The sequence below is a fragment of the Venustampulla echinocandica genome (genome assembly GCF_003357145.1).
Source record: "Venustampulla echinocandica strain BP 5553 chromosome Unknown scaffold_1, whole genome shotgun sequence".
Classification (NCBI taxonomy): domain Eukaryota; kingdom Fungi; phylum Ascomycota; class Leotiomycetes; order Helotiales; family Pleuroascaceae; genus Venustampulla; species Venustampulla echinocandica.
In genome coordinates, this window is record NW_022474206.1 from 4,277,124 (window position 1) to 4,301,438 (window position 24,315).

The following is a 24,315-nucleotide window of genomic DNA, read 5'->3' on the forward strand; positions in this document are numbered from 1 at the left end:
TGAACGAAGGAAAGAAGCCACCGAAGACGTATAACGACCCGTGGCAACGGTTCCATTACAGGAGTTGGCTAAAGATAATCCGGGATTTGCGCTCGCTCGTGGCCGCGTACCTGACGACGGACTATCGGGGACTACTGACTGGCGACTGTGAAAGCCGTTCAGGCCAGGATGAGTTCGTAGCAGCATTTCGGTACATGGCAAGCCACCGAGATGAAGAATGGGTCTATTATTCTGTAGTACTTAGTACTTCGTACAGTGCTCGTAGAGCTTTGTCGAGCTTCGTCATTGTTGGGGTCTCCGAGAAGCGGCTAGGCTTTTGAGGTGCTTCCACTATCTTATGCTGGCCGGACCAACAAGCATCTGGCGAAGAGGCCCGATTATCAGGTCAAGCAATCAATATCCACTGCTGTCCGGTCCTCGGGCTACGGGAAGGGGCATTCCTGGGGAAGGCGTATCATACTCCAGTACTCCGTATAAGTACAGCGTGTGCCCTGCATGCAGCGCTGCAATAATGCTCTGCAGCTTGCGCCCACGAAGCTGGACCGGATCCTCTTCCCTTCCCCCTTCGAAGCGGAGAAAGGAAGACGTGCTCTGTCCTCGAGTACTACGTAAAGGAACGTACTGTTGTGCGTTCTTGTGTGCTCTTGCGTGGGCGATGACAATGGTGATGTTCCGATTGAGCCGGCAAAAGATGTGGTTCCCAAGCAAGCCGTCCTCGCATGAGTACCATATAATCCGGCCTTTATAACGAAATATCTGGCAGGTCAAGTTTGGAAAATAACGCATGCCGGGAGAAATCAGGGGGTCAACCGCCCTTTGAGCCTTCGCCAATTTTTGTACGAGTGTTGTACTCGCTCGCTTCAGCTTCAAATCATGTCGGATTTAGGTTTAAGTCACGTTTCAACAAGCCGACGCCGTTGCATTGCATCGGATTGAACCAAGCTATTTACTTCGTACAGTAGCTCCTTCCTCATACGCTTTATCTTTTGCGAGTGCCTACCTTATGTGGGTATGGATCGCCGATTATGTAACAAACATACTCCTTGGGAAAATATCCGAAGAGTCCGTTTGTTGCAAAAGCCTCCGTATTAATCAACCAGGAGCCCTCGCTTCCTCAATACATTTACCGTACATTTTCTACTTTACGAAAACGAAAACATTCAAACGCCGTGGCCAGCTGTCTTGCATATTATCTAAAAAGCCTCCTTGGACGAGAAATGCGCCCTCGCTTCCTCTGCGGCCCCCTCGGGTATCACAAAAACCGGGTGCAATGTCCTCACCCGATCTTCCTCGTCATATATCTGCGAATCCTCAACGACTTTCTCAGACGTCCACTGATACGCCGAGCTTCGGGTTAGCCCAGCTTCCATTGGATTTCCAGTCGCGTTGAAATGCCATTTATGCTGTGCAGAGCTGAGACCCGCAAGGACATAACAGGTATGGTACGAGTCCGAATTACTAACGAACGATTAGTTGAGGAGTTGTGGGCGGTTTGGGGCATTCCTCACTGGCTTGGTTTATCCCTCAGTCCCCCACGTTTCGTCTCATCTTGGCAGCAACATAATATGTATCTGATCAACCCCTCTCGGCTATAGAGACTGCGACCCAAAGCCTCAAGTGCCGGTTTCTTAATAGAGTAGGACTCCGATGAGCTATGTGACGGTGATGGGCCCTCTAAGCAAGCTTCAAGTAGCGGCCAACAACCACCAACCCAGTGGCTATAGCAACCGTCGACCAATTTATTGGTCCGGCCTGCAAATCCACCTTCAGGCGCGTACTGGCGGGCAGAGAGCCAAGATATTAAGCGAGGTACGTCGAGGTATCTAACAATATATCAGTACTACCATAAAAGTCAAGAGTTTAATTCGTTCATACTTGGGAATTATAGCGCGAGGGTCACCGAGAATACACAGACATGCCAGAGCACAAAATGCATAGGCACCATGTGATTCAGCATCTGGTTTTCCAGAGATTCCTCCCTCAAATGTCTGACCTAAGACAATTAGATTCGTTGATGATTCCCAAGGGTTAAAAACTTACATTTGGCAACCCACTCCGGCAAACCTGAGAGGAGCGTTGTATGTTCAGGAGACCAACTAGGAGACTCTGGAGAAAGCTCCAACGGCAACCCGAGAATGCTTATAAGAACAACAGCACAATAAGCCCCTCTATCTTGGTTAGTAATAAGTCTTCACATGATATTATCTAATGACACTCACCGAACATCCTCCTCGCCACCTATAGACATTTGGAACGCTCCATTTGATTGCTTTAAGGCGCCAAGCCACTTCCACATTGCCTTCCGGTCGATGAGATCAAGAGCTTCCTCTCCCCCCACCATCGCAAGAGATAGAGTTATGGCATAGGTGGGGGCCAGATGAGACATTTGGCCATTGCCTCCCCCAAATCCCCCCGTAGCATTCTGTATCGGGCGAACAGTGGAGATCAGTCTGTCTCGATACTGTGTGATATCCTCCCCCATTGCGTATAGACCGGTTAGGGCCCAATAAAACATCCATGGGCGGCTGGCGTCCGCAACAACATAAGGAGCAGGCAAGTTCCGAAGGCTTTTATGAAGAAATGGAATATGCCTTTTCCGGTCCAGGTGTGGGACGCCTTGTGCATTGTACTCTAGGCCATATTCAGCTCCAGAAAGGTATGGGAGACATTCTTGGATTGTCTCATCTTGCAATTGCGATGTTCCCGTGTTGAGGGGGTCGCGGATGCAAGGAGGGGTAGTGAAAAGGTCAGGTATCATAGCTGCACTTGTCGCCATTGCGACGGGGTGACCCAAGCCTCCGGATAGGAAATCAAGACCCTCGTCACCACTTGGCAGCTCTTCGATCACAAAACCAGGCTGTTGATGTAGATCTTGCGGGTCACTGGACAGTGCTCGATCGAGAGTGCTTGACGCAGAGGCAGAGGACGAAGGAGGGTTTGTGCCTGGCATTCTACGTCTTTTGAAGACCACTCTATGGCGGTGCCCCTTTTCTTTGATGGGAAATGTCATGTGCGGCCGGCCTTTGAGATGGATTGGAAGGCATTGATTCGCCCGTTCTGCAGGCGTTTGCAGCCACGGAGAATGTTGGCTTTGTCAGGGCAAAATCCAAGGGCTTGCCGAGTGACGTTAAGGGTTCCTCGCTTACGAGAAGAAAAGTCCGGATTGGATTCCTGTGCTAACTTGGTTGGGCAATCCCCGAACACCCTTACCTAAGGCACCTCTGTAGAGTTACCTACTAGAGAGAGATATGTCTCGAGAGTGTTTCGCTTTGTTTGCTCTATTCACCGTGGACTCAATTCGGTAGTACGCGTCCGGAGTACGCAGTACTACGTAACTAATTGATCTTCTCGCGATTGGCGGTCAGAGACAATGAATGTTCGGCTAGCGAACTTACGCCTGCGGGGTTTGGCCGTTGTGGAATATTAACCTTATTGTGCTGTACGTGACTAATCAGCGATAATGAAAAGCCGACTGTCTGATAAGAACCGCTCCTCCACAACAGACTGCACTGTCCAACTCCAACAATGCTAATAATAAGACTCCAGGGAGATACAGCAAACGATCAACGATGACACCATGGACGACCCCAATTGTCTAGATCTACACTGAGCCTGGACTGCGGGTTGGACCGGGCAGCTGTGAGGCAAATGCATGTACGCGTTGATGATTGCAGGCTGGATCCCGAGTCCTCCAATCGAAGCAACCCACTCTGGAACCACTATCGGGCTCACCCCGCAGCGGCAATGTTGCATGAATATCGAAACAAATCTTGCAGCAGCAGGTGGCTAGCCCGGCGCTGCCAGGAGCCAGGTTCGCGAAACATGATGAGCTTACTCGATGGCCGATTCAACAGGCGGGTGGGACGCGCCGACGATGATTGATGTGCAGAATACCGAGTACCAACATGATGACCGAGGGGTCCTGACTCTGCGATGTCCCAGGAGTCCGGTTGAAGAATGAATCGAAGAGGGCGCCCCAAGGCCGATGAGCAGCCAAGGCCTCGACTGGTTTGCGCACCGAGCCCACGCACCCGCGATACTCGCCAGAAATGTCTGGGGATGGCTAGAGGTATAATACTGTATTATTACAAGAGGCGGGACTTTTCTGCACGGCATCCCAGATTCTGAGCACGGGGGTCGCTCCTCTTGGTTATCACTGCCCGTAACCACATCGTACTTGGCTATAGCGCGGCACATATCACTCTACGCCGAGCCACATCGGGGATATCTGGAAACCGCTAGAGAGATTCATCTCTTAACCCTGAACATGATATGATGGAGGTGGGGGCCGCCCGGTCTTTGTAAGTTTGTATGAAGGAACAACCGGCACCCACAAAGGCATCACAGACCCATGCTCACAAGAGAGGGGAAGCGGGCAACTTTATACTCATCTGCGCTTCGGTATCAGGGTCAATCGGCGACCAGAAAGAAAGGGGGCCGCTGCTCAGTATTGTACTTTGCACTCTGTCCTCTGTGCAGAGTAAGCAGTACTTCGGGTGACAGCTGCACAGCTGCACAGCGCACAGGAAGGGCTGCCAGGGCTACTAAGTAGGTAGCACAGCACGTAGCACAGGACGGAGGTAAGTGCTTCGTACAGCGGACAGCGGACAGCGGCGAGGCTGGGGCGGGGTTGGGGATCACCCTCAACAAGGGGCGTCCGGTGGTGGAAGTGTCGGGGAGGTTTCAGTGGGCGTCCAGTGGACAAACGGGCGCTCCAGACAATGGCTCCAGGGTGGGTGCCCACTATTACGGGGGTACGAAGTATTGAGCAGGACGGAGTACTGTACATGCAGTAGGTACGAACCTTAGGTACCTTGGTACGGTACCCGAGGGAGCATATCAACAGCATCATATTATTCAGTTGGCACAGCTGTTGCACGCCAACCTCCGTTATCCGTGGTCCCCCGAAGAGCGTCGGTGATTGGTGCTGCTCTGTCGAACTCGACGATCAATCTACAGAATCTACAGACTACTGACAGGCTACAGTACACTACACTGGACTCGTACGACGTACAAGACTACCCAGTCCCACAATGCTGGCTCGGGCCACTGATGCCCATGTACGGTACATGTATGTCTCTGGACGCTGTCTGCTGCCCCCCACGAGCACGAGTCCAATGACACTCGGAATCCGCGCAGCAGGGCCAGCCAGCGAGCAGCAGAGGTCACACAATTGGCCACCTGACGAGGGGTCGCGCAATACCGGTGGGCGCGGAGGACCGCCCAGCGCTCAGTGCAGCATTGGCAGTTAGGGGAGCTTTAGGGGCTTTGGCGGCCTCCCGTGGGCATCCAGCGCCCCTAGAGCGACGTCCCCCAGGGCCTGCAACTCGCCTACGACCATTGTCCGCCGCTGATTCGCCTCTGCGCTGGCAGTGGGAACCTGGCCGGGGCCCCCCCCCAGCGCACAACCCACCACCCTCCACCAATTCTTCCGGCGCTCGTCGCTCTCCTCACCGCTTCTTATGTCCAGAGCGCGCTCCTTCGAGCCCGCCTTTGCGAACCTCCCACCTCTCTCCCGACCTCTCACCGACTTCCATCGTGAGGTCTCCCTTGGTCGTCCTTGGTCTGCCTCCTCTTCAAAGAGCGGTGTCACCGGCCCTCTTTCTTACAATACTATTGACACTTCCTGTCAGAAAATAATCCCGCGACGATGGCCTCGAATCTTGACTTCTCACCAGAGGGTCTGCTGGACCTCAACTTCGACCAACGAGACTCGCGATATCCCTTCGCTACGACGATGGCGTCTCGCTCGACCTGGCCAATGCCTCTAGATATGGCCTCAGGAGCTCCCGACGAGAGGCGTGAAAACTCGCCCGGCCAGAGTACACATCAGCCATATCCTCAGGCTGCTCATAACAACTCCCCAACCCTCCTCTCAGACTGGCCGATGCATCAACAACCTCAACAACAACTGGGACAGTATATCCAAGATAACTCCTTGGTCGGTACCCAATTCAACCCCTTCGGTGGCGCCTTCCAGACTTCGCAGCTCGACTATCACCTGCCCTCAACCCAAGCAGCCTACGAAGCCGGACTTCAGATGGAGGCGCCTTTCAATGGACTAGCCCAGAGCGTAGAGCAGCAGGCGGCGATGTGGGCAAACTGGCAGGAGCTGGAGAACGCCATGTACTCCGCGAGTCCCAGCGATGGGTTACCGAATATGGGACCTCAGAGTCTCGGTAGCAATTCGCCTACGGGCACGTATCTAGAAGTTTTATCACTCCCAAGTTCAAGTAGCGATAATGGATGGGCTGCGGTCGACACGTTCCCCAATTTTGAGGCCTACCAGCAAGCCCAAAACGCAGCAATCTTCAATCCAGGACAGACGCTTCACCTACGAACCCACTCAGACTCGTCGCAATCAGACGGTACAGGCCATACAATGGAAACCTTCGGAAGCTTTGAAGACATATCATACCCCCCGTATTCTCCTTACTCACCCGGATCTGACAACTACCTGGACCCCAATAGCCACCGAAACTGTGTTACCGCCGAACCTCATACGCATTCCCATGAGACCGTTAGCCCCGCTGCCGCTGTCGCACCTGTGCCCATCAAAATGTCGCCCTCTAATAGAACCACACCATCCTCGACATCGTCACCACCCGCCGCCAGACGAAATTCCGGGCCTCGAAAGAGCCCAACCGCTAAATCAACAAAGGCTGTCATCCGTCGAACGTCGAATGGCAAGAAAGACTGCGAGAAGCGTGTTGGTCGACGACGCGGGCCATTACTGCCCGAGCAACGGAAGCAAGCCGGCGAGATCAGGAAGCTTCGAGCCTGCTTGCGATGCAAGTTCCTTAAGAAGACCTGTGACAAGGGCGAGCCGTGTGCTGGCTGCCAGCCGTCTCATGCTAGACTGTGGCAGGTACCATGTACCAGGATCGACATCAAGGATATCGGATATTTCATGAAGGACTGGCGAGCGGACTACGAGCGCCACGCCGGTCGTGGCGTATCGGTTTACAACATTAAGGGCTTCTCCCAAAAGGAAGAGTTACTATGGATCACGCATGGATACGGCTTCGCTATTCCCATCAAGGCACGTGAGGTTTACGTCAGTGACGACAGCTGCTTTCAAGTCGACTGGGTCGAGTCAGAACATGATGGTACTTTAGAGTTCGATACTCGAACAGAAAGGATGTCCGCTGGCTCTGAGGGTGTTTCAACCGAGGCGCTCTCCGAGTACCTCGACAAGCATCTTGATGGACCTTTTGAAGACTTCGTCGACGAATATTTCGAGGGAACTCCATTCATCACCGAGATATTGAAAACTGCTCATCGTTACTATGCGAAGGAGAAGGTACCGGTCATACGAAAGGCGTTGAAGCTCGTTCTTGCGTACAACCTCACCCTGCACGTTACGATGGTCGAGCAACGCGGGGACGAGCATCCTATGGAAGGGTTGATTGACGACGAAGACTCCAAGTACCACGGGAAGATCATCGCTCCTGTGATGATCAACTTCCAGATTAAGTGCGCTTTAGCAGACATGTGGCGCGAGTTGCAGAAGGAAATCCTCGAAGAGTTGTCGTCACTTTATTCAAGTGTTTATAGTGGCGATCGACTCAAGAACTGGCCTACTATCTTCATGCTTGCCTCGATTCTGCTCGCCGTCTGGGAAGAGATGCAATTCGACTGCCACTACCGTGTCCCTGATGCGGCTGCTGTCAACAAATTCTGCAACGATATGGAGACAACTCCGGTTGGTGTCATTGTCGGCCTTTTCCATGCCATCTCGCAAAAGCTGCCTGCTTTCACCGAGTGGGAAACTAGACGACACGGCCAATTACTCAACAACAATGTCGCTGTCTGTGAGGCGATGACCGAAATGAGGGAACATGTTACAAAGCATGGTAAGTTATCCGCGTGGCCCCGCGAGTAGAGACGTTGTACTTACATGACCGATAGAAACCTACCTTCGGAAGCGCCCCGAGGCCAAGTTCGACCGCAATGACTTTGATTGCTTGTCCAACAAGTTCCTCTCCAAACTAGTCATTCGTGCCAACTAGTTTGCATCCCCACAGATACCCTTCTATATACCCATTGTGCATATTCGACTATAATAGCAGCGACGCTACGCGTTTCGGATCTCGGCTTTCCTTTGTACAGCAGATATTCTCATTTGTTTGGCATGGGATGGGGCCAACAGCGAGGGCATTTTTGCATACCTTTTTTTGCATTTTATTTCATTCCGAGTGAATATTTGAATTTCTCCACCGTTGGCATAGCGATACGAACAGTCACGTAACGGCCCCCTTTACGACTTGTCAGGACCTGTATGAATGATCGATTTTATGAGATCATGGATTTTACGTTTTATGGCAGTAGTGTTTTATCTTATAGGATATTATTTGATGGGAGGGCATGAAGAGTTTTTGAGCAGCTAGATATCCATGGCATCCTCATTCGAGTCACACTCGCGTGTCTAGGGGTAGAGTTGTGTGGTTTAGAGCAGGTATCAGAGACAGAGACCGAGACCGATTAAGAATTAAAACGAGAAATTATTGCTGCAGTGCTACTGCTTAACCCAGCTGGAACTCTTTGACCCGCCGCTTTGATGTCCTTGTGATTTGGCTGACTTAGGACGCGCGGGGTGAGTAGAGAACATTAATCAACTGCCCAACCCACTCTTGACTTGGAGCGACTCCTGAGGGACGAAGCCCGGTTATTCGGCGTCGTTGTGTGGTTCTGATTGAAACCTGAGATATCAGGCACCGACACAAACTCGGACTGGGGTACGTACTACGAAGCCCAGCGATGACGCACGCACTTGCATCGGCGAGACCGTCCAGTAGTGCTGAATAATCGCAATCGCATCGCAGCGCAGCGCACCGCATCGCATCGCATCGCGGTGGCAAGCAGGATTTATGTTGCGTTGCGTCCTGCAGAGAAGCAGAGATTGCATCTAGGTTTTCCATTTCGCATACGCCATATCGCCATATGCTATATGCCCGGTACTTCCCGTAACACTTCTTGAAACCGGTGCTGTTTGCTGTTTGTCCTTATCGCATCCGGAGGTGGAGTCACTGATACTGATAGTCTAAGGCTGACAGCTGATTGCAATAAAGGATCAGGCACTGGGGCTCTTGTTAGCCAGGGACAAAGTGACATTCGCGCAGGTAGATAAAGTTCTGCAAAGACTACTGACCAAGTATGAATAATAAATCCAGGTCCCAGACACAAGTGAATCCCTTACTGAGTGGTGAATGTCATGGAACCTTCTTCTTCTCTTTCCCCCAGGTTCCGATTGCGCCTCGCCCCAAACCCGCGCTAGCCTTAATCCAGATAAGCGAAGGCGCCCGCAGGCTGCGGCCTCTCCGCCTCGCTGCCAACTACAAATACCAGCCTTCCCACCTCCAACCACTCCCTTCTCCTTCTCCCCAAACATCTCCACATCAACTCCATCTCACGAATATCGAGATCCTCTGTTCCACTACGATATTACCTACAACCTCCATCTTCACCTCGCAACACCGCCATCATGCAAATCTTCGTCAAGACCCGTAAGTTTACCCCTCTCCGCGCCACCGGGTGTCATCGCCACCTTGTCAGAACGGCCTGCTAACGGCATCACCTTTAGTCACCGGCAAGACCATCACTCTCGAGGTCGAGTCCTCCGATACCATAGACAACGTTAAGTCTAAGATCCAAGACAAGGAGGGGATCCCTCCCGACCAGCAGCGCTTGATCTTCGCGGGCAAGCAGCTGGAGGATGGCCGCACCCTTTCGGATTACAATATCCAGAAGGAGTCCACTCTCCATCTTGTCCTCCGTCTTCGTGGCGGTATGCAAATTTGTAAGTTCTCGCTTTTAATCCCGAGCCTGGAAGCGGTTTCTAACCAACCCAACAGTCGTCAAGACCCTTACGGGAAAGACCATCACTCTCGAGGTCGAATCTTCGGACACCATCGACAACGTGAAGTCGAAGATTCAAGATAAGGAGGGCATTCCTCCCGACCAGCAACGCCTCATCTTCGCCGGAAAGCAACTCGAGGACGGCCGCACTCTTTCCGACTACAACATCCAAAAGGAGTCTACCCTCCATCTGGTTCTCCGCCTCCGTGGTGGTATGCAAATCTTTGTCAAGACTCTGACTGGGAAGACGATCACTTTGGAAGTTGAGTCATCGGACACAATAGATAACGTGAAGTCAAAGATCCAGGATAAGGAGGGCATCCCACCGGACCAGCAGCGATTGATCTTTGCTGGCAAGCAGTTGGAGGATGGGCGCACCTTAAGTGACTACAACATCCAGAAGGAGAGCACTCTCCACTTGGTCCTGCGTCTTCGTGGAGGTCAATAGTGTGCAATACTTGAATCTGGGTTTGGGTTTCTTCGGTTTTTGCGCTGGCGTTGGAGGTCCATGAGACCTGCGGGTTTTTCCGCCACTGGTACATAGGTAGTCCATAGCCGACTGGCATGTGCGGACGACAGTTATATGAATGGTCCAATTAAATTAAATTTGGGCGATAATATCTTGATTAATTTGACCTGCCGTGTGATATTAAATGTGATCTTCTGTGAAACAGGTGTTACGTAGATTTCGAAGCATTGCCTGTAGTGAAAGCTTATCGCATTGCATCGCCAGATAAGTTAGGTAGCTATCCAGGTACTATACATCTCTATCTTGGCCCACTTCAACAAGCTTTAAAGTTTTCCCAATAAACCACTGTTGTTTACCCAGCACAACAGAACCTCTTCTACAATCCGCTCAACCTTGCGGGTTACCCTATTACCAGCTACTAAGCGCCACCACTTCTCAAGGCTGATGGTTAACCCCACCTCCCACCTCGAAGCCTAGCTGCCGTTCAGCATGTGCGAACCGATAGAATGCCATCATACTTCTACCACCTAAAATTCGAACTATACGGTCATCTCGAGCCTGCGGGCAAAACAGGGCAAAAACCAGAAGGGGCCAGTATAGTCTGGCTGCCGCCCGCGGGGTCTGATATCTTTGCCACGGCGGACTGGCCCAGGCATAAAATTGCGAACCCACAACAACAAGAGCATAACCGCGAACGTACACGGAGAGTAAGAGACGGCGACTATCGCCCCACGAAACAGGAACCTGTCCTTGGAGCTGTAGGAGCCGTGATCGATTGTGGCCCTGCTCGCGCGTCGAATTACAACGTCAACCCCGCAGAGGACCACGACTCCGTGACGCTACAGACTATCCCCGCAGATACGACGCTAGAATTCCCGCCTCCAGTACCGCAGAGGATACATAGAGACCTGGAGAGTGCGAGGAAGGATTGGAGATTTGGAAAAGTACGGCTTGAGAGCTTCGATATGGCTCCTCCACGGACGGAATTAGAACATCGACCTCGGCGGCACGCCAGGGGAGAGAGCAGCGGCGGCACGCCGCAAGTCTCGACAGGTGGACATAATGGGATTAATGCTGGTTTGGCGGCTGGGGGTGTGGGACGGGTTACAAGAGGGAGGTTTGAGGTGTTGGAGGGCAAGAATACGGAGCTTGGGTGGGGGGTTGTGCGTTTATATCGGGATGGGGAGGAGATGCCGGAGTTGGGGATAGAGAACGGGAGCTCTAGGTCAGGAGTTTATGACGAAGCACAGAATTCGCCGGCATCTAGTGCGCTTGGGATGAAGGATGGTGGTGTTGGGCAGGGTAAGGATTGCACCACGTTATGTATTCCTGCTGTGCCGAGTTATCTCACTCCGGGCGATTTCCTAGGTTTCGTAGGCGAGAAAACAAGGGAACAAGTCAGCCATTTTCGGATAGTTATGACGGAGAGGATGAACCGGTACCTTGTGCTCATGAAATTCAGAGATAGTGGAGAGGCGAGGAAATGGAGAGCGGAGTGGGATGGGAAGGTGTTTAATAGCATGGAGGTAAGCTGTTCTACTCCCGTTGCAATTTCGAATTCTATATTAATACTTTTATCTAGCCCGAAACCTGCCATGTAGTCTTCGTCAAATCAATCAGCTTCCAAACACCCACATCCTCCCGACCGAATAATAGCTTTCCCGAGCTCTCCCATGATCCATTTACTCCCAGTAGCTCAGCATCAGCCTTCCTTAAACCCTTCCCACCACCAACACCGAATCTTATCGAACTTCCTACCTGCCCGGTCTGTCTCGAGAGAATGGATGATACCACTGGTCTGCTTACTATCCTCTGTCAACACGTCTTCCACTGTGCCTGTCTTCAAAAATGGAGAGGGAGTGGATGTCCTGTTTGTCGCCATACAAATCCTTCCCTCTCCCACTCCTCACCTCAAAACAATCACAATGCATCCCCATACGACTCATCGAATCCTCCGTTCGGCAGCGGAGAGGCTTCACTTTGCAGTGTCTGTGACTGCACAGACGACCTGTGGATCTGCCTGATATGCGGGACTGTTGGCTGTGGCCGCTATAAAGGCGGCCATGCCAAAGAGCATTGGAAGGATTCGGCTCATAACTTTGCCCTGGAAATAGAGACGCAGCATGTGTGGGACTATGCGGGGGATACGTGGGTGCACCGTTTAATCAGGGATAAAGGGGATGGTAAGGTGGTTGAGTTACCATCCTCATCACGGCCCGGGATGGGAACTGGAAGAGGTGATCGTGGACATGAGGATATGGACCTCGTCCCCAGAGAGAAGCTGGAAAATATTGGCATGGAGTATACGCACCTCCTCACCAGTCAGCTCGAAAGCCAACGGGTGTATTTCGAGGAGCTGGTGGGGAAAGCGGTCGTCAAGGCTACTGCTGCGAGCTCCGCCGCTAGTAGCGCAAAGGCTTCTGCTGACAGCGCGCTATCCAGGTTAAAAGAGATAGAAATCGAGAATAATAGTCTAAGAAAAGAGGTTGTTGTCGGCCTTGAGAAGGACCTCGCAAGGGAAAAGCAAAGGGCAGAGCGATCTAGTGAAGTAGCTAGGGGGTTTGGAAAGAGTCTGATGGAGGAAAAGAAAGTCAGTGAGGGCCTAATGGACAGGATTAACCATATGAATAAAGGGGTGATGGAGATGAGTCAGCAGCTTACTGCGTTGAAGGAGGAGAATGTTGAGCTGAAGGAGCAGAATAGGGATTTGCTATTCTCTATTACTGGGCAGCAGAAGCTGCAGGAGATGGAGGCGGAAGGGGGAGGTTTGGATGCTGGGGAGTTGGAGGGCGGAACGTTAAGTTTGCCGCCGGAGAAGAAGAAGGGGAAGGGGAAGGGGAAGGGGAGAGGGAAATGATGTACGTTTGCTGGCGGGTACTTTTTGTTGGGCGTTTGAAGGTACTTGATAAAGGATGGGAATACCAAGGGGAGCTGAAGGTTAGAATGTAATATATTTCTACAAGCTCTAGCTAATGACTTTGTCGTATTCGCCCAAAATTTCAGGTTTAAGGCACAGGACCAAAGCTAATGAGTTCCAGGCTGGTGGGTGGTGTTGATATCTTGAAGTAGGTATGTAAAGCAAAAGACACAAACAATAGGACAGTATAAAAACCCCATCATGACCTTCTCTTAGAAGCCTATATTGAATTCTCTCAAATTGCATAACACGGGGAGCTATGGCTGGTTATTTCTCGCGTATCAACTCCGAATCCCTGCTTATGAGTAGCCACAGACGGTGCCAAAGTTACTGGAACGTTATACCTCTATTTTAGAAACACTAGAGCAGCTCAGAAGAATAGCAAATTCTTTAGAGGGTGAATACACTCCTTTTACTCTTGCTTTGCTTCAACCACTATATTTATTTTCACAGCCTTGTAAGTTCCCATTTACTTACGACACCCAGAATTTATGTCTATATATATCCCTATCTATGTTGTTTATGTGTATCGAAAGTCGAAAACACTCTATGGGCAGAGGTTGGAGGTGCATATATGATTTAAGTTTATCCAGAAAATATAGCCGCGAACTACTCCTTCCATATCTAGTGATTTGCTTGGTACGATTATAAACAAGGATAGCCTTGATATATTAATATAGGAAATATCTCAGTCTCAGTAATAGGAAGTTAGAATAATGCATGCTTGTAAAATTAATGACATGGCGGTGGTTTGATCCTGTAGGATACTTTAGGATGGATATGGAAGGCAGTTGACGTAGTTTGTGAAACAATTATATTAAAACCTCTAGCCACCGGACGTCTCTTTCCCACCCGCAAGTTATTTCGAGCTACTATCAGGGTGCCACTTAACAAGAAACCAAAAATTATCAGCAGACCTCCACCAGGCAATACTTACCTACCCTATAACAATTATCAAGTAAAGATTATCGCCAACCTTCCTATCACGTCTTTAGAAGCGGGGTGCGTTGTCCCCGCAAGCATACGTGCTTTGTGCTCCTCTTCAGTACGTAAACCCCAGGATCAAGGATCTCCTGAAGGATTCGGGGGATCCGACTAAGCACAGCACTTATGTACGGCACACATTATATCTGGTGAACCTTGACCGGAAAATGTATAAACAAGGTTGGCTTGGAGGGTTTATACTAGGTTTTTGGGTGATTGAGGAAGGGGGGGGGTTAATGTTGATGGGTTGAAACGGATGCCAAAGGGTTTGTTGGGGTGGTGCTAAACGAATAAGTGCTGGGAATCTTTAGAGAGTTGGGCTTAGAGTAGCTCTCTTTCGTGGGCTTTAGACTGACTGTCAAATTCTGAATGTGTAGATCTATGATTGATTGGACTTCTCATTATGGATAGAAATAACGACAATGACATGGCGCATAATTATTTTATAATGCCTGGTAAGAGCATTTTATTCCTCAATAATCCGAATTAGACTTGAGACATATAGGCAGAGTTAGTTCAAGATTAGATATGGTATTATAGGAAGTAGGAAATGTTTTGGTAAGGGGGAAATAATAATGACTGATGACGTATAGCAAGAAATTACTTATTTACTACTAGAAAGGGTTCCAAGACCAAGTGGAAGCAGAGATTCAGGATTGAATATATCTTTGCGGTGCTCGAGGATAGGGACTTTGCCACATCTTGCAGCTTCTGGAAATTTGCAGCCTCTTGTGGATAAATCATGGAATTGTTTGATTGTACTAATTCCTTAAAATCCTAGAGTGGCTATCAATAAAATGAAGGCCGCACAAGCGAGCCGACGATTAAACGCACTAACATTTTGAAGCACTAACATTTTGTATATAAATTGCACGGTATGTATTCGTGCAAAAAAAGGAAATGCTACGAATGCAACCGCCGTGAATCGAACACGAACCTAGGAGTATATTTAGTATAATATTATTATTTTGATAGATAAGACTTACCTCCACCTAACATCGAATGGAAGGGTGGAATCCTAACCATTGGACCACGGAAGCTATTTATTAAAAAGAAAAAAATATTTACCTACATATTTTCCTAGCAGTTAACTGACAATAACCGACTGTTGCTATTTATTCAACTTTCTAAACTCTGGTATAATAGAAAATATATTGAAACTGACAGATGTAGGGCATATTAAATGGTGTAACTATCTATATGAAGCTAGTGTTTCGAGAACTGGCGTAGGACATGGAGACGGAAGGCTGAGGCTTATGTGCTACGACTTAAGGAGAACGAATATTATAATTCCTAACTAAATGACTTCCCAAGCATAACACAAGGCAGGGATCCAAAACACGTATATTAAACATTAAAATAATAATCGATTAAAATAACAATTGCGTTACATATCTTCCATCTAGTATCCAATAGTAGCCTTGTATTGTTTATCAAACAAACAAACCCGGGCATATACCACATTCATCAATGCTATCCAAGCAAGTCAAGAAAATGAACCAACCGGCCAATAGCAGCTCAAATTGCAAACTCCCAACTACCATAACCGAAGGGCCACCAATCCTGTTGTGCTGTTTCATTCTCAACCATGGTACTCGCACCCGCAGACATGTAGTACATAGGCATCAAGGTCAAGAAACATAATGCCAGAAACCAAAGCGTTGCACAACAGTTTTGGCTTTCTGATCGTCCCAAATTTTCCGACGCCCAAAGTCTGGTAAAGAAACATACCAAACAAGAGACTCAAACTTATTATACAGCTAATATGATATGCTGATCCGTCAAGGAGAATAAATTACAATTCGGGAGATCGGCATAGTGGGAATGAACTGGATGTGCAAAAACCCGATTGATATGCCATGATCAGACGGATGGGACTTTGATGTTTTCGCATGAGCATGAATATGAACATGATGCCATCAGGAACGACAAATATCTGGAAAGAGGCCGTCCCCTTACGCAGACTGTTTCAACCGTCGATCATCCGGTATTTGCATCCAAACTATTGGAGATGTCCACACATCGAGTTGCCCGTGCATAGATGGAAATAGAGGTAACAAACACACAGATGTTTCATCGTGCTATTTTTACCTCCCGCTACCGTTATATAAACCTTCTCGTGTCCTATGCCTTCCAAGTGCCCCCGTTTGACTTTCTTGTTTGTATTATAGAGTATACTTCGTATTATTGCGTCTCTCCGACAGGTTGTGTAACAGGCGTGTATTCGAGCTTTCTTTGATCGTCGGCTTAACATGAAGTATTATGTACGTCGGAAGTATTCGATTTTATTCTGCGGTACCGGATTGCCTGCATTGGTGATCTGAATGTTGCGATGTTCGAGTTCGGACATATTATGGCATTATTCTTTCTGAACAGTTTCGGGTTTTCGCTTTGTTTGGAGGAGAGGGGGGAGATGTCATCGTCGCAATCAGTCATGCCAATCAGTTTGCATGGTTATATGCAATCCAGCAAGTTCGGGGCTGCAAGACGCTGAAACAGGAACATACTCTCTGGTCTAAGAGTTTCTGCCCCTTGGGGGTGCCGGGGGAGATACGCAAGTGGTGGGAAGTGGTGATGGGGGTGGTTTAGCTCGGGCAGCTATCGTATTTCGCATTTTATTTGTTGTTGAATGAAAGGCAGGATAACAATCGTTGTTGCCAAAATATCTTCTAGTCTAGAGTGAAGTTTCTGTTTAGGGGCAGGGAAGTTATGGAAAGCGAGTTGCGAATGGAGCCAAGGCAGAAGTCTGGAGAATCGCGCAATGCTGACCCCATGTGGGCATGCCCAAGAGGGCATTGCTCACCAGGGAAGTTTGCACACTGCGGCCAGAAACAAAAGTTTGTGCATTGTGAGCGAGTTCTTACGCTCCTCCTCAAAACCTGGATCGGAAGGGTTACGGCGTTACCTGCTTGGGCGCCTCATGGCTTCATGGAGGGCAAGCTGACCATCCAGCTTCGGACCCGTTGAATAGCCACCCAGGTTTTTGTCAGTTCATATACCTCCAGATATATTATCGAATGGGCTCTATAGGCGGGAAGTGTGTTTGGACTGTCTGTTAACTGGCTAATGATGTTTGTTTACTAAATGGAAGCCGATATAGGAGGGAGCTTCCGCATCGTGGATGGGACGAACTCATTATTCTCCAGGTTGATATGTTATAAACAACCTCGCAGCTGGGATGAAACCGTTTACTGATAGGCACCATACTTCAAGGATGCAGATGTTCTAGCCCGACTGTCACAGAAGTGCATATCTTAAGGTCACCTCTTATAGGCAACTGGTTAGGCTTCAGGTTCTATGTTATAGCTGAACTATCGGATTATATGTGAATGTGATGTTTCAATACGCCCAAGGATACTATAGGTAAGGACGCGTCCGATATCCTCCATTTCTAGGAACACATATGAATATCGCTGATATATGCTGTGCCACAGAAACGGTCTCGTACATGACTGCGAACGAGGCCGGACACAAGAGTGGGAAAACTCGGCTCGGCCACGGATATTGCCCTCTTCGTTCGAATCTTGGGCCGGGAAGATGGATAGCTACAGCTATAGACCACTTGGAATCGGCATCATTTCAGGGTTTCAATCGTTGGCTTCGAGCAACTTGTCTGATAGCTAGCCTATTCCTAAGGAGCCTATGACAATCATGATGATCCGATCCTTCGCAGTGGTTTTACCGCCGCGCTTCCAGCAAAGGTCTCGTTTTCGGCCTCGTTCCGCACTTGCAGTAACATGGCGAAGCAAGATGCCGGAAATGCGAATCATGAATGATTTGGAATAAGCCCTTCTCGACAAGAAACCATCACCTGCCGACCGTGAATGAAAACCAGATGACTCTCTGTGCACGCATATCCACCTGACATGGATTGGGAGACCCTAGCTTTCACACCGCTGGATACGGTGTGCGGTTCAACATTCATCTATATCCCTGAAACTGCCCGTGTTCTGACCAAGCTTGCGCAATTACTTCTTGCTGCCAACTTGAAGCGCTGTTGAGGAGCCCGATTGGGATGAGATCCCCCCGCGAGCAGAGCTGGACCGATTCAATTCATTTCTTTCCCTGCTCATACAAACTTTGTATGATAATCCTATCTTAAGGGCGGCAAACCATATCCGACTCCGGTTAATACTCAATAGAGCTTCTCGCGTCAATCGAGGGGATATATACTTCACCTCTTATACTTCGCATGCATAAGTTCATGCGCTATAGGGGTATAGCTGACGCACCAGCTCCGCAACGGGGGTATAAGATCGACTGGAGCGCTCCGAGAAGCCGAGCACGTTTGGCCAGCAGCCATAATCGTCAGGAGATGTCGTCGATGGCCGGGGTCGTGATACAATGCCTGCCTCGCCACGCCGGAAATTAAATGTACTCCGTACGGCCTTCGAGAAGGGCAGAGCGGTCTATCAAGAGCCTTGTCCACGGCCCTCTTCCCAACATTTCAACTGTGATCGACGAGTGTGAGGCGGTGCAGGCTGACAGGACAAATCCTCCGTACAAACGCGTGTTGTTCGCTGCTCGGTACTGAACTGTCGAGGCCATGTGACTCTCAAAGCCTGGTAGCTCTAGGATATTGATTGTGAGGAGATGGCGCGGGGTGTTCATAAGATAACGGAGGTAAGTCTTCCTTTGCCACTTTGGAAATTGAAATGTTACGTAGACAATAGTGTGTGCGCCACCAGTCCCAAGGACCGTTCGTCGTGTGCCAAGGGTTATTATTGTCACCTTGGAGCTCGAAGCAGGCGGTTCGACCACGCCGAAAGATCGTGGCAACAATAAAGTTTTGCTAGGATCGACCGTGGATTTGACGCTCGATTTCGCAATCAATTAATATCGAATACTTTCAGAAAATATATTGCCTTTCGAACCCAGGGCTCTTGTCGCGGATTTCGTCTTAAGAGGGATGTCAAACATGGTCAAGTGCAGATACCTTGCTAGAATCCAAAGAGTCAAGCTGTGCGGCCCATGCCATATGGTTCATGGATTTAAACCCGATGTATCTATTGTTATGATAGAAGTGATCGGACTGGAAAGATATTTTGGGATTAGACGCCAGGTGGGAAAGATCGGATGAAGAATTGCTAGGGACCAGCCCTTCGCAGAGCCTGAACGGTTTTTAGCAAAGCTACCGATTCGGGACTCAATGGTCTCAAACCCTCCCTACATGCCCCCCGACACTTAGCTGACAGGGTGGTGGCGGCGGATACGAGGAGCTTAAATGGCGTTTTGATACCGATTCAACGGCTGCCGCTCTTCCCGTGGCACTCGGACATGCGCCGGTACAGTAACCCCCGCCTTCCAGCAAATAGCAATCGAAACCTTGAGGCTTTGAGAGATCGGAAGTACGCCTTTGCAGTTTAGGTGCACGGTTTTTAGCAAGACCAGCTTTGGCTAGGCTTGTCTGTGGCTAGAATTCATATACCAGTAGCCATTGTGCTTCCCACTCTAATTATTAATGTACTCCAGCGTCGATATGATTTCGAACCACTGCCAACCCTCGCATATTCGAGTATCATATTAGACGGATGCTGATGGACTTTCCAAGCCGAACTCTGACGTCAAACCTATACTCTATATGGATAAAGGAGACAGACGCAGGGGCAAGCACGTGCGGAAGTGATGCCCACGATCACCTCCGGGATCCAGCACCCATTCCGCGGGCCTGGCGATTTATCCGCGTAATCAATTGGATTTGGCACAGAGAGATGGTCACTCGGAAACGTGGCAGCTGGGTTGCATAACTGCACTGTAATTTGTGACTGTGAGATGTGAGTGTTGCGTAGTAACGGACAATGAGCGAGTGTGGTAGATCGAAACCGGTCTGATAACAGGAGAAGTTAATTGCGGATTCTCTCTCTACCGCAAACTCACAAATGCCTGTCCGGCGGGTGTAGATCTTGCCGCTGGTGGAAGTTGGGACGCCATATCACGAGCCTTGGACGATAGTACTCGAGTAGATAATACTTGCAATATGCTGTACAACCAACCCCCAACCCCCAACCTCCAACATCCATGACCATGATAGAAAACGTTAAGACCTTAAGCGCCCGCTATCCAGGAACTCTCGGGAGGGCAACATGGTACATCCTTGCGGCATCACCGTCCGACATACGGAGCAATTCTCCATCTCAGTACCGAGACGGGTTGACGCAAATCAGATCTGGCCGTACGGTTTGGCAGCTGGGTAACCGGGGAGATATGCTTCGGCACTTTCTCGTCTGATGTTAAGGGGCTCGAGCCTTGAGGGCGTTGGCCTGGTGGGATTATGGACCAATCCTAGAAACCCCAAACTCGTTTTTTCCCCTTGGGAACTTGCCTGGTAAGGGGCTAAGTCGTCGTTTCGACCATTGCCACGTTGCAGAATGAATTATGGGTTTGTACATGTACATGATTTGCATCTCCAAATCTCGAAAAGGAACCGGAAACCCGTTTGAATAGCCGTGCCCCTATATCGTGCTGTGATTGATCAGCTGTGATAGATAGCTTTGGGTGATAACCCGTAACATGGCCTTCTGTTCGTATTTCTGTTCCTGTTAGTAGTGACCTGTCAGCTATGACTATTCCGTATCATATGGTATATCCCTGCCTTAGGTGATTGATAATATCATATGTGAGGTGTGATGACACTATAGCCGTTCGGAAACTTGTGCCATGGGAGTCGGACAAAAATACTTCGAGCTTAAACAGCCTCGGGGAATATCATGATCCGGCCCTCAGGTTGTCCTTATTGGAGGCTTATCGCTGGTTTTTTTCTGGCTTCAGGTCACGCTGGCGAGAGGCGCTCCCCAAGTGACCTTGTCTCAGATTGCAGGACGTAGGGCTAATGTCTCCAACTAAATTGCTCCGTGGCGCGCGCATCCAATGCTGCGTTCTTAGGAAGCGCGGCATGCAACGTAGATCGCCGACGGCTTTTTCGGGGCCAGTATCGAAATATCTACTTTCTCGACCTCAGGGCAGGGCAGGCGGGGCAGGCAGGGCACGCCAACAGCAGAAATGGAAATGGAACCTGCAATAGTGATATGTCTGTCCCGTTTGCCATGTGCTCTCGTCACGCATACCAAATTGCAAAGCGGCTTGCCTATGCAGCCTCCCATCGGAACCAAGGCTTAGCTGGCACGCTGGCAATACGAGAAGAATGTTGTCTATAGTAGATAGAGGTTGTAGCATGAGAAGCCGACGGCCGAAAGCCTCGAGGATGCAGCATGCCAGCAAGTTGGCAAGTTGTCATCTGGCACTGACCGCCGGAACACAGCATCTTGGCGCTACCTCATCTGAACTAAACCACCCTGGGATAATACTATGTACTACGTGCAACGGGGCAAGACCGAACAGTCCGGATAGAAGACACCCAGGACGGCGATGCTTTGGCGATCTTTCGAGGATGTTGCGATATCAACCAGGGCCTCCAGGCAAGGTGCACGAGCAGATGGACCGAGCGCTCGAGTTTAATCCTGTTCCTTCGGCTTCGAATCTGCTTCGAATCTGCTTCGAAACCGTCCCTGTGCTTATTATTGGCGCCACGGTCACGCAGTGGGGGATATCGCCGTGCATATGCTTCGTACTTCGTACCGTAGTGGCTTGGTGGTTGAGCGTCCGCCTGCTTACGAAGTTCTGACTCTAGCAGCGAGAGAGAGAGGCGTTGGTCCAGGTCTTTGTAGTGACACATCTGATGTTCGAGGCTCGCAGACTGGACTCACGCGTAGCCTCGAAGGTGGACGATTTACCCCTTATTCTGGCTTCTAGCATTAGGAGCTGGGAGCTGGAGGTTCCTGCGGTGGATTGGGGAGATTCTGAAGGGAATACCGGCGATCAAGTTGAAAATGGCGATGGCGATGACGATGACGATGACGATGATGATGAAGAACTGGCCTGAGCAACCCGTTACGAGAGTACCCCATGAGTCCACGGACCGTCATCGCCCACGGCCAAGGCGGCCAAATCAAACTATCGAGATTTCACTGTTCCACGGTCGACAGAATCAACGGGTCGACAATCAACGATCAACGATCAACTCAACGGTCAACCACTTGGCGGAAGGCCCGCACTTGCATTTGCATTTGCAGCTGCATGGCCGTACTGCAGGTCCACCTAGCGTACCCGAATCCCTGGTAATAGCATATATCCGCTGTCGATATGTTGCCGCCAGGGGTCTCGCTCGCAGCGTTTGGGGGCACAAACCGCCACGGCCATACTGCAAATCATCTGTACTAAGAGGCAACTCCTCCGTACTGTACCGTGCTCGACGGGGAAAAGACTAGCGAGTGCTCTTCCAGCCCAGAGAGCTGAGTACAGGTCTGCTACCTCCGTACAGGTACTGTACTGCACATACATGTATGGGGCACAGGTCTGGGGTACAGGCAGTGGCAGCGGCACTGGTACTTCCCCCCTATACGCGGTGGGTACTTCGTACAGGATGGTATTCATAGCGAAACTGTATGCGCCGCTGGTGACGGTGATGATGTCGGGAACCCGAGTGCTACGTACCTACATATGGGAATGCGAATTCCAGTTATGTGCGGCGTGGAGGATGCTCGGTACGTAACAACCATTCCTTCTGGAAGCTGAAGATCTAGGGGACTTGAGCGCCAAATCAGGAATACGAAATATTATAATTGCTATACTATAGTTATAGTTATTGGACCAGGAAGCTCGGTCTACTCCCGAAGAGGGTACCTGTACCTGGACCTGTACCTGAACTCCGTGCGTGTACTTGTTCCTGTACTTGTTCTTGCGTACTTTACCCGCCGAGCCAGCCATCACGCGACGGCAAGGCAAACGCTTCGACTCTTCTAAGCTTAGCAGACGCCGAACAGCCTTATTATTACTGGTCCTACTTCATATACCAGTGTCTACTTTTAGCCCCGAGACCATACGAATGAATGTACTATACCTCCACCTCTATATTTCCCAATCTCCTGTCTGGGATTGCCGTCTGCCATCCCCAGGACCTCAAAACTCCAGACCGAAACCACACCGCACCGCACCACATGGCACGACTCATCTAGGGGGCATCAGACATCAGACATCTGCAACGACATCATCCTCCGGAAGCGGCGCGAAAAGAATTCTGCATCCTCTCTCGTCCAGTCCCCGGCGCCCGGATCTCCATCAGATGCATGTACCAAACTCCCCAAGTCCCAGCCCAGCCCGCAGCCCAGCCCAGTTCAGCAATACCGGGGGGCTGTGAGGCTTCCTGAGAGATCATTCAGGGAATCCGGGCCCCCGGGGTTTGTGCTGGACATGGGACAGAGTGACATGGGACCTGGAGGGCGGCTGGTTCATGAACCGTTGACGCTCAGGTAATCCGGTCAAGGTCCCAGGTAACCGAAGTCTAATAAATCTCCGATATCGAGTTGTCATCCCGGTCCAGACGCCTTCTTGACGACGTTGACGTACGGAGAACGAAGTACGTGACCTTGACTTCAACGGGGATCTTGGAAGACAGACGAGCATACCTCCGTACGAACTGGAGCTGGCGAGCACCCCAGCCAGCCAGCGAGCCAGCGAGCCAGCGTTGGTTGCCACAGGGGCGCCGGACTTCCAGCTTGGTCTCGTCTCCAGATCTCGACGTTGGAGCTGCTGCGTGCAATAATAATGCTGTTCGTTCACACTCCTCTTTCCACTTCCCACCTCCACCTCCACCTCCACCTCCACTGCCCAGCCCCCCCAGCGTGCCACCGAATCCATCCTGAGATCCCCTGGGAACGGGCAAGTCATACCAGAACAGACATTGCGATCCGTCTGCCACCCTGTCCTATCTGGTGCTAGTAGCCAGTGCCCCCCATCGTTTGTCTCCCTTCCCCCCATGGTGCTCCTCTTCCCATTCCTAGCACCTACCCCATGTTCTTAATCCCCCAGTGCTTCACCGCGCGTCAATCACTATCCGGAGCATTGTTCTAATGCCCCCCCCCTTTCGTGGCCGGGCCTTGCTTATGGCGGGCTATCAATCAGATTAGAGGGGTCTGGTATCGTCTACTTTCGAATCGCCTTGTTCAAGCTGACTACCCCCTCCCCCGTCTGTTCTTAGCTGGCAGGAATATCCCACGCTTGTATCTGGCGTTCTGATGCTCGCCTCCAGGCC

At 50.3% G+C, this 24,315-nt stretch overlaps 5 protein-coding genes across 5 annotated transcripts; 4 read left to right on the forward strand and 1 right to left on the reverse strand.

The window, feature by feature from the left end:
• Positions 1–1,193: 1,193 nt before the first annotated feature.
• Positions 1,194–3,010, reverse strand: BP5553_03937 (uncharacterized protein; the record flags this gene model as incomplete). The annotated part of the gene is made up of 5 exons (XM_032012560.1): positions 1,194–1,458; positions 1,509–1,823; positions 1,876–1,993; positions 2,041–2,168; positions 2,220–3,010. 5 exons carry the CDS (start codon positions 3,008–3,010, stop codon positions 1,194–1,196), a joined length of 1,617 nt encoding a protein of 538 aa, XP_031872253.1.
• Positions 3,011–5,650: 2,640 nt separating this feature from the next.
• Positions 5,651–8,012, forward strand: BP5553_03938 (uncharacterized protein; the record flags this gene model as incomplete). Its single annotated transcript, XM_032012561.1, has 2 exons — positions 5,651–7,856; positions 7,912–8,012. 2 exons carry the CDS (start codon positions 5,651–5,653, stop codon positions 8,010–8,012), a joined length of 2,307 nt encoding a protein of 768 aa, XP_031872254.1.
• Positions 8,013–9,484: 1,472 nt separating this feature from the next.
• Positions 9,485–10,306, forward strand: BP5553_03939 (uncharacterized protein; the record flags this gene model as incomplete). The annotated part of the gene is made up of 3 exons (XM_032012562.1): positions 9,485–9,506; positions 9,584–9,799; positions 9,855–10,306. 3 exons carry the CDS (start codon positions 9,485–9,487, stop codon positions 10,304–10,306), a joined length of 690 nt encoding a protein of 229 aa, XP_031872255.1.
• A 527-nt stretch (positions 10,307–10,833) lies between these two features.
• Positions 10,834–13,184, forward strand: BP5553_03940 (uncharacterized protein; the record flags this gene model as incomplete). Its single annotated transcript, XM_032012563.1, has 2 exons — positions 10,834–11,853; positions 11,910–13,184. The coding sequence occupies 2 exons, from the start codon at positions 10,834–10,836 to the stop codon at positions 13,182–13,184; spliced, it is 2,295 nt and encodes a 764-aa protein (XP_031872256.1).
• An 8,719-nt stretch (positions 13,185–21,903) lies between these two features.
• BP5553_03941 (uncharacterized protein) lies at positions 21,904–22,107 on the forward strand (the record flags this gene model as incomplete). The annotated part of the gene is made up of 1 exon (XM_032012564.1): positions 21,904–22,107. The coding sequence occupies one exon, from the start codon at positions 21,904–21,906 to the stop codon at positions 22,105–22,107; it is 204 nt and encodes a 67-aa protein (XP_031872257.1).
• Between the last annotated feature and the right edge of the window lie 2,208 nt (positions 22,108–24,315).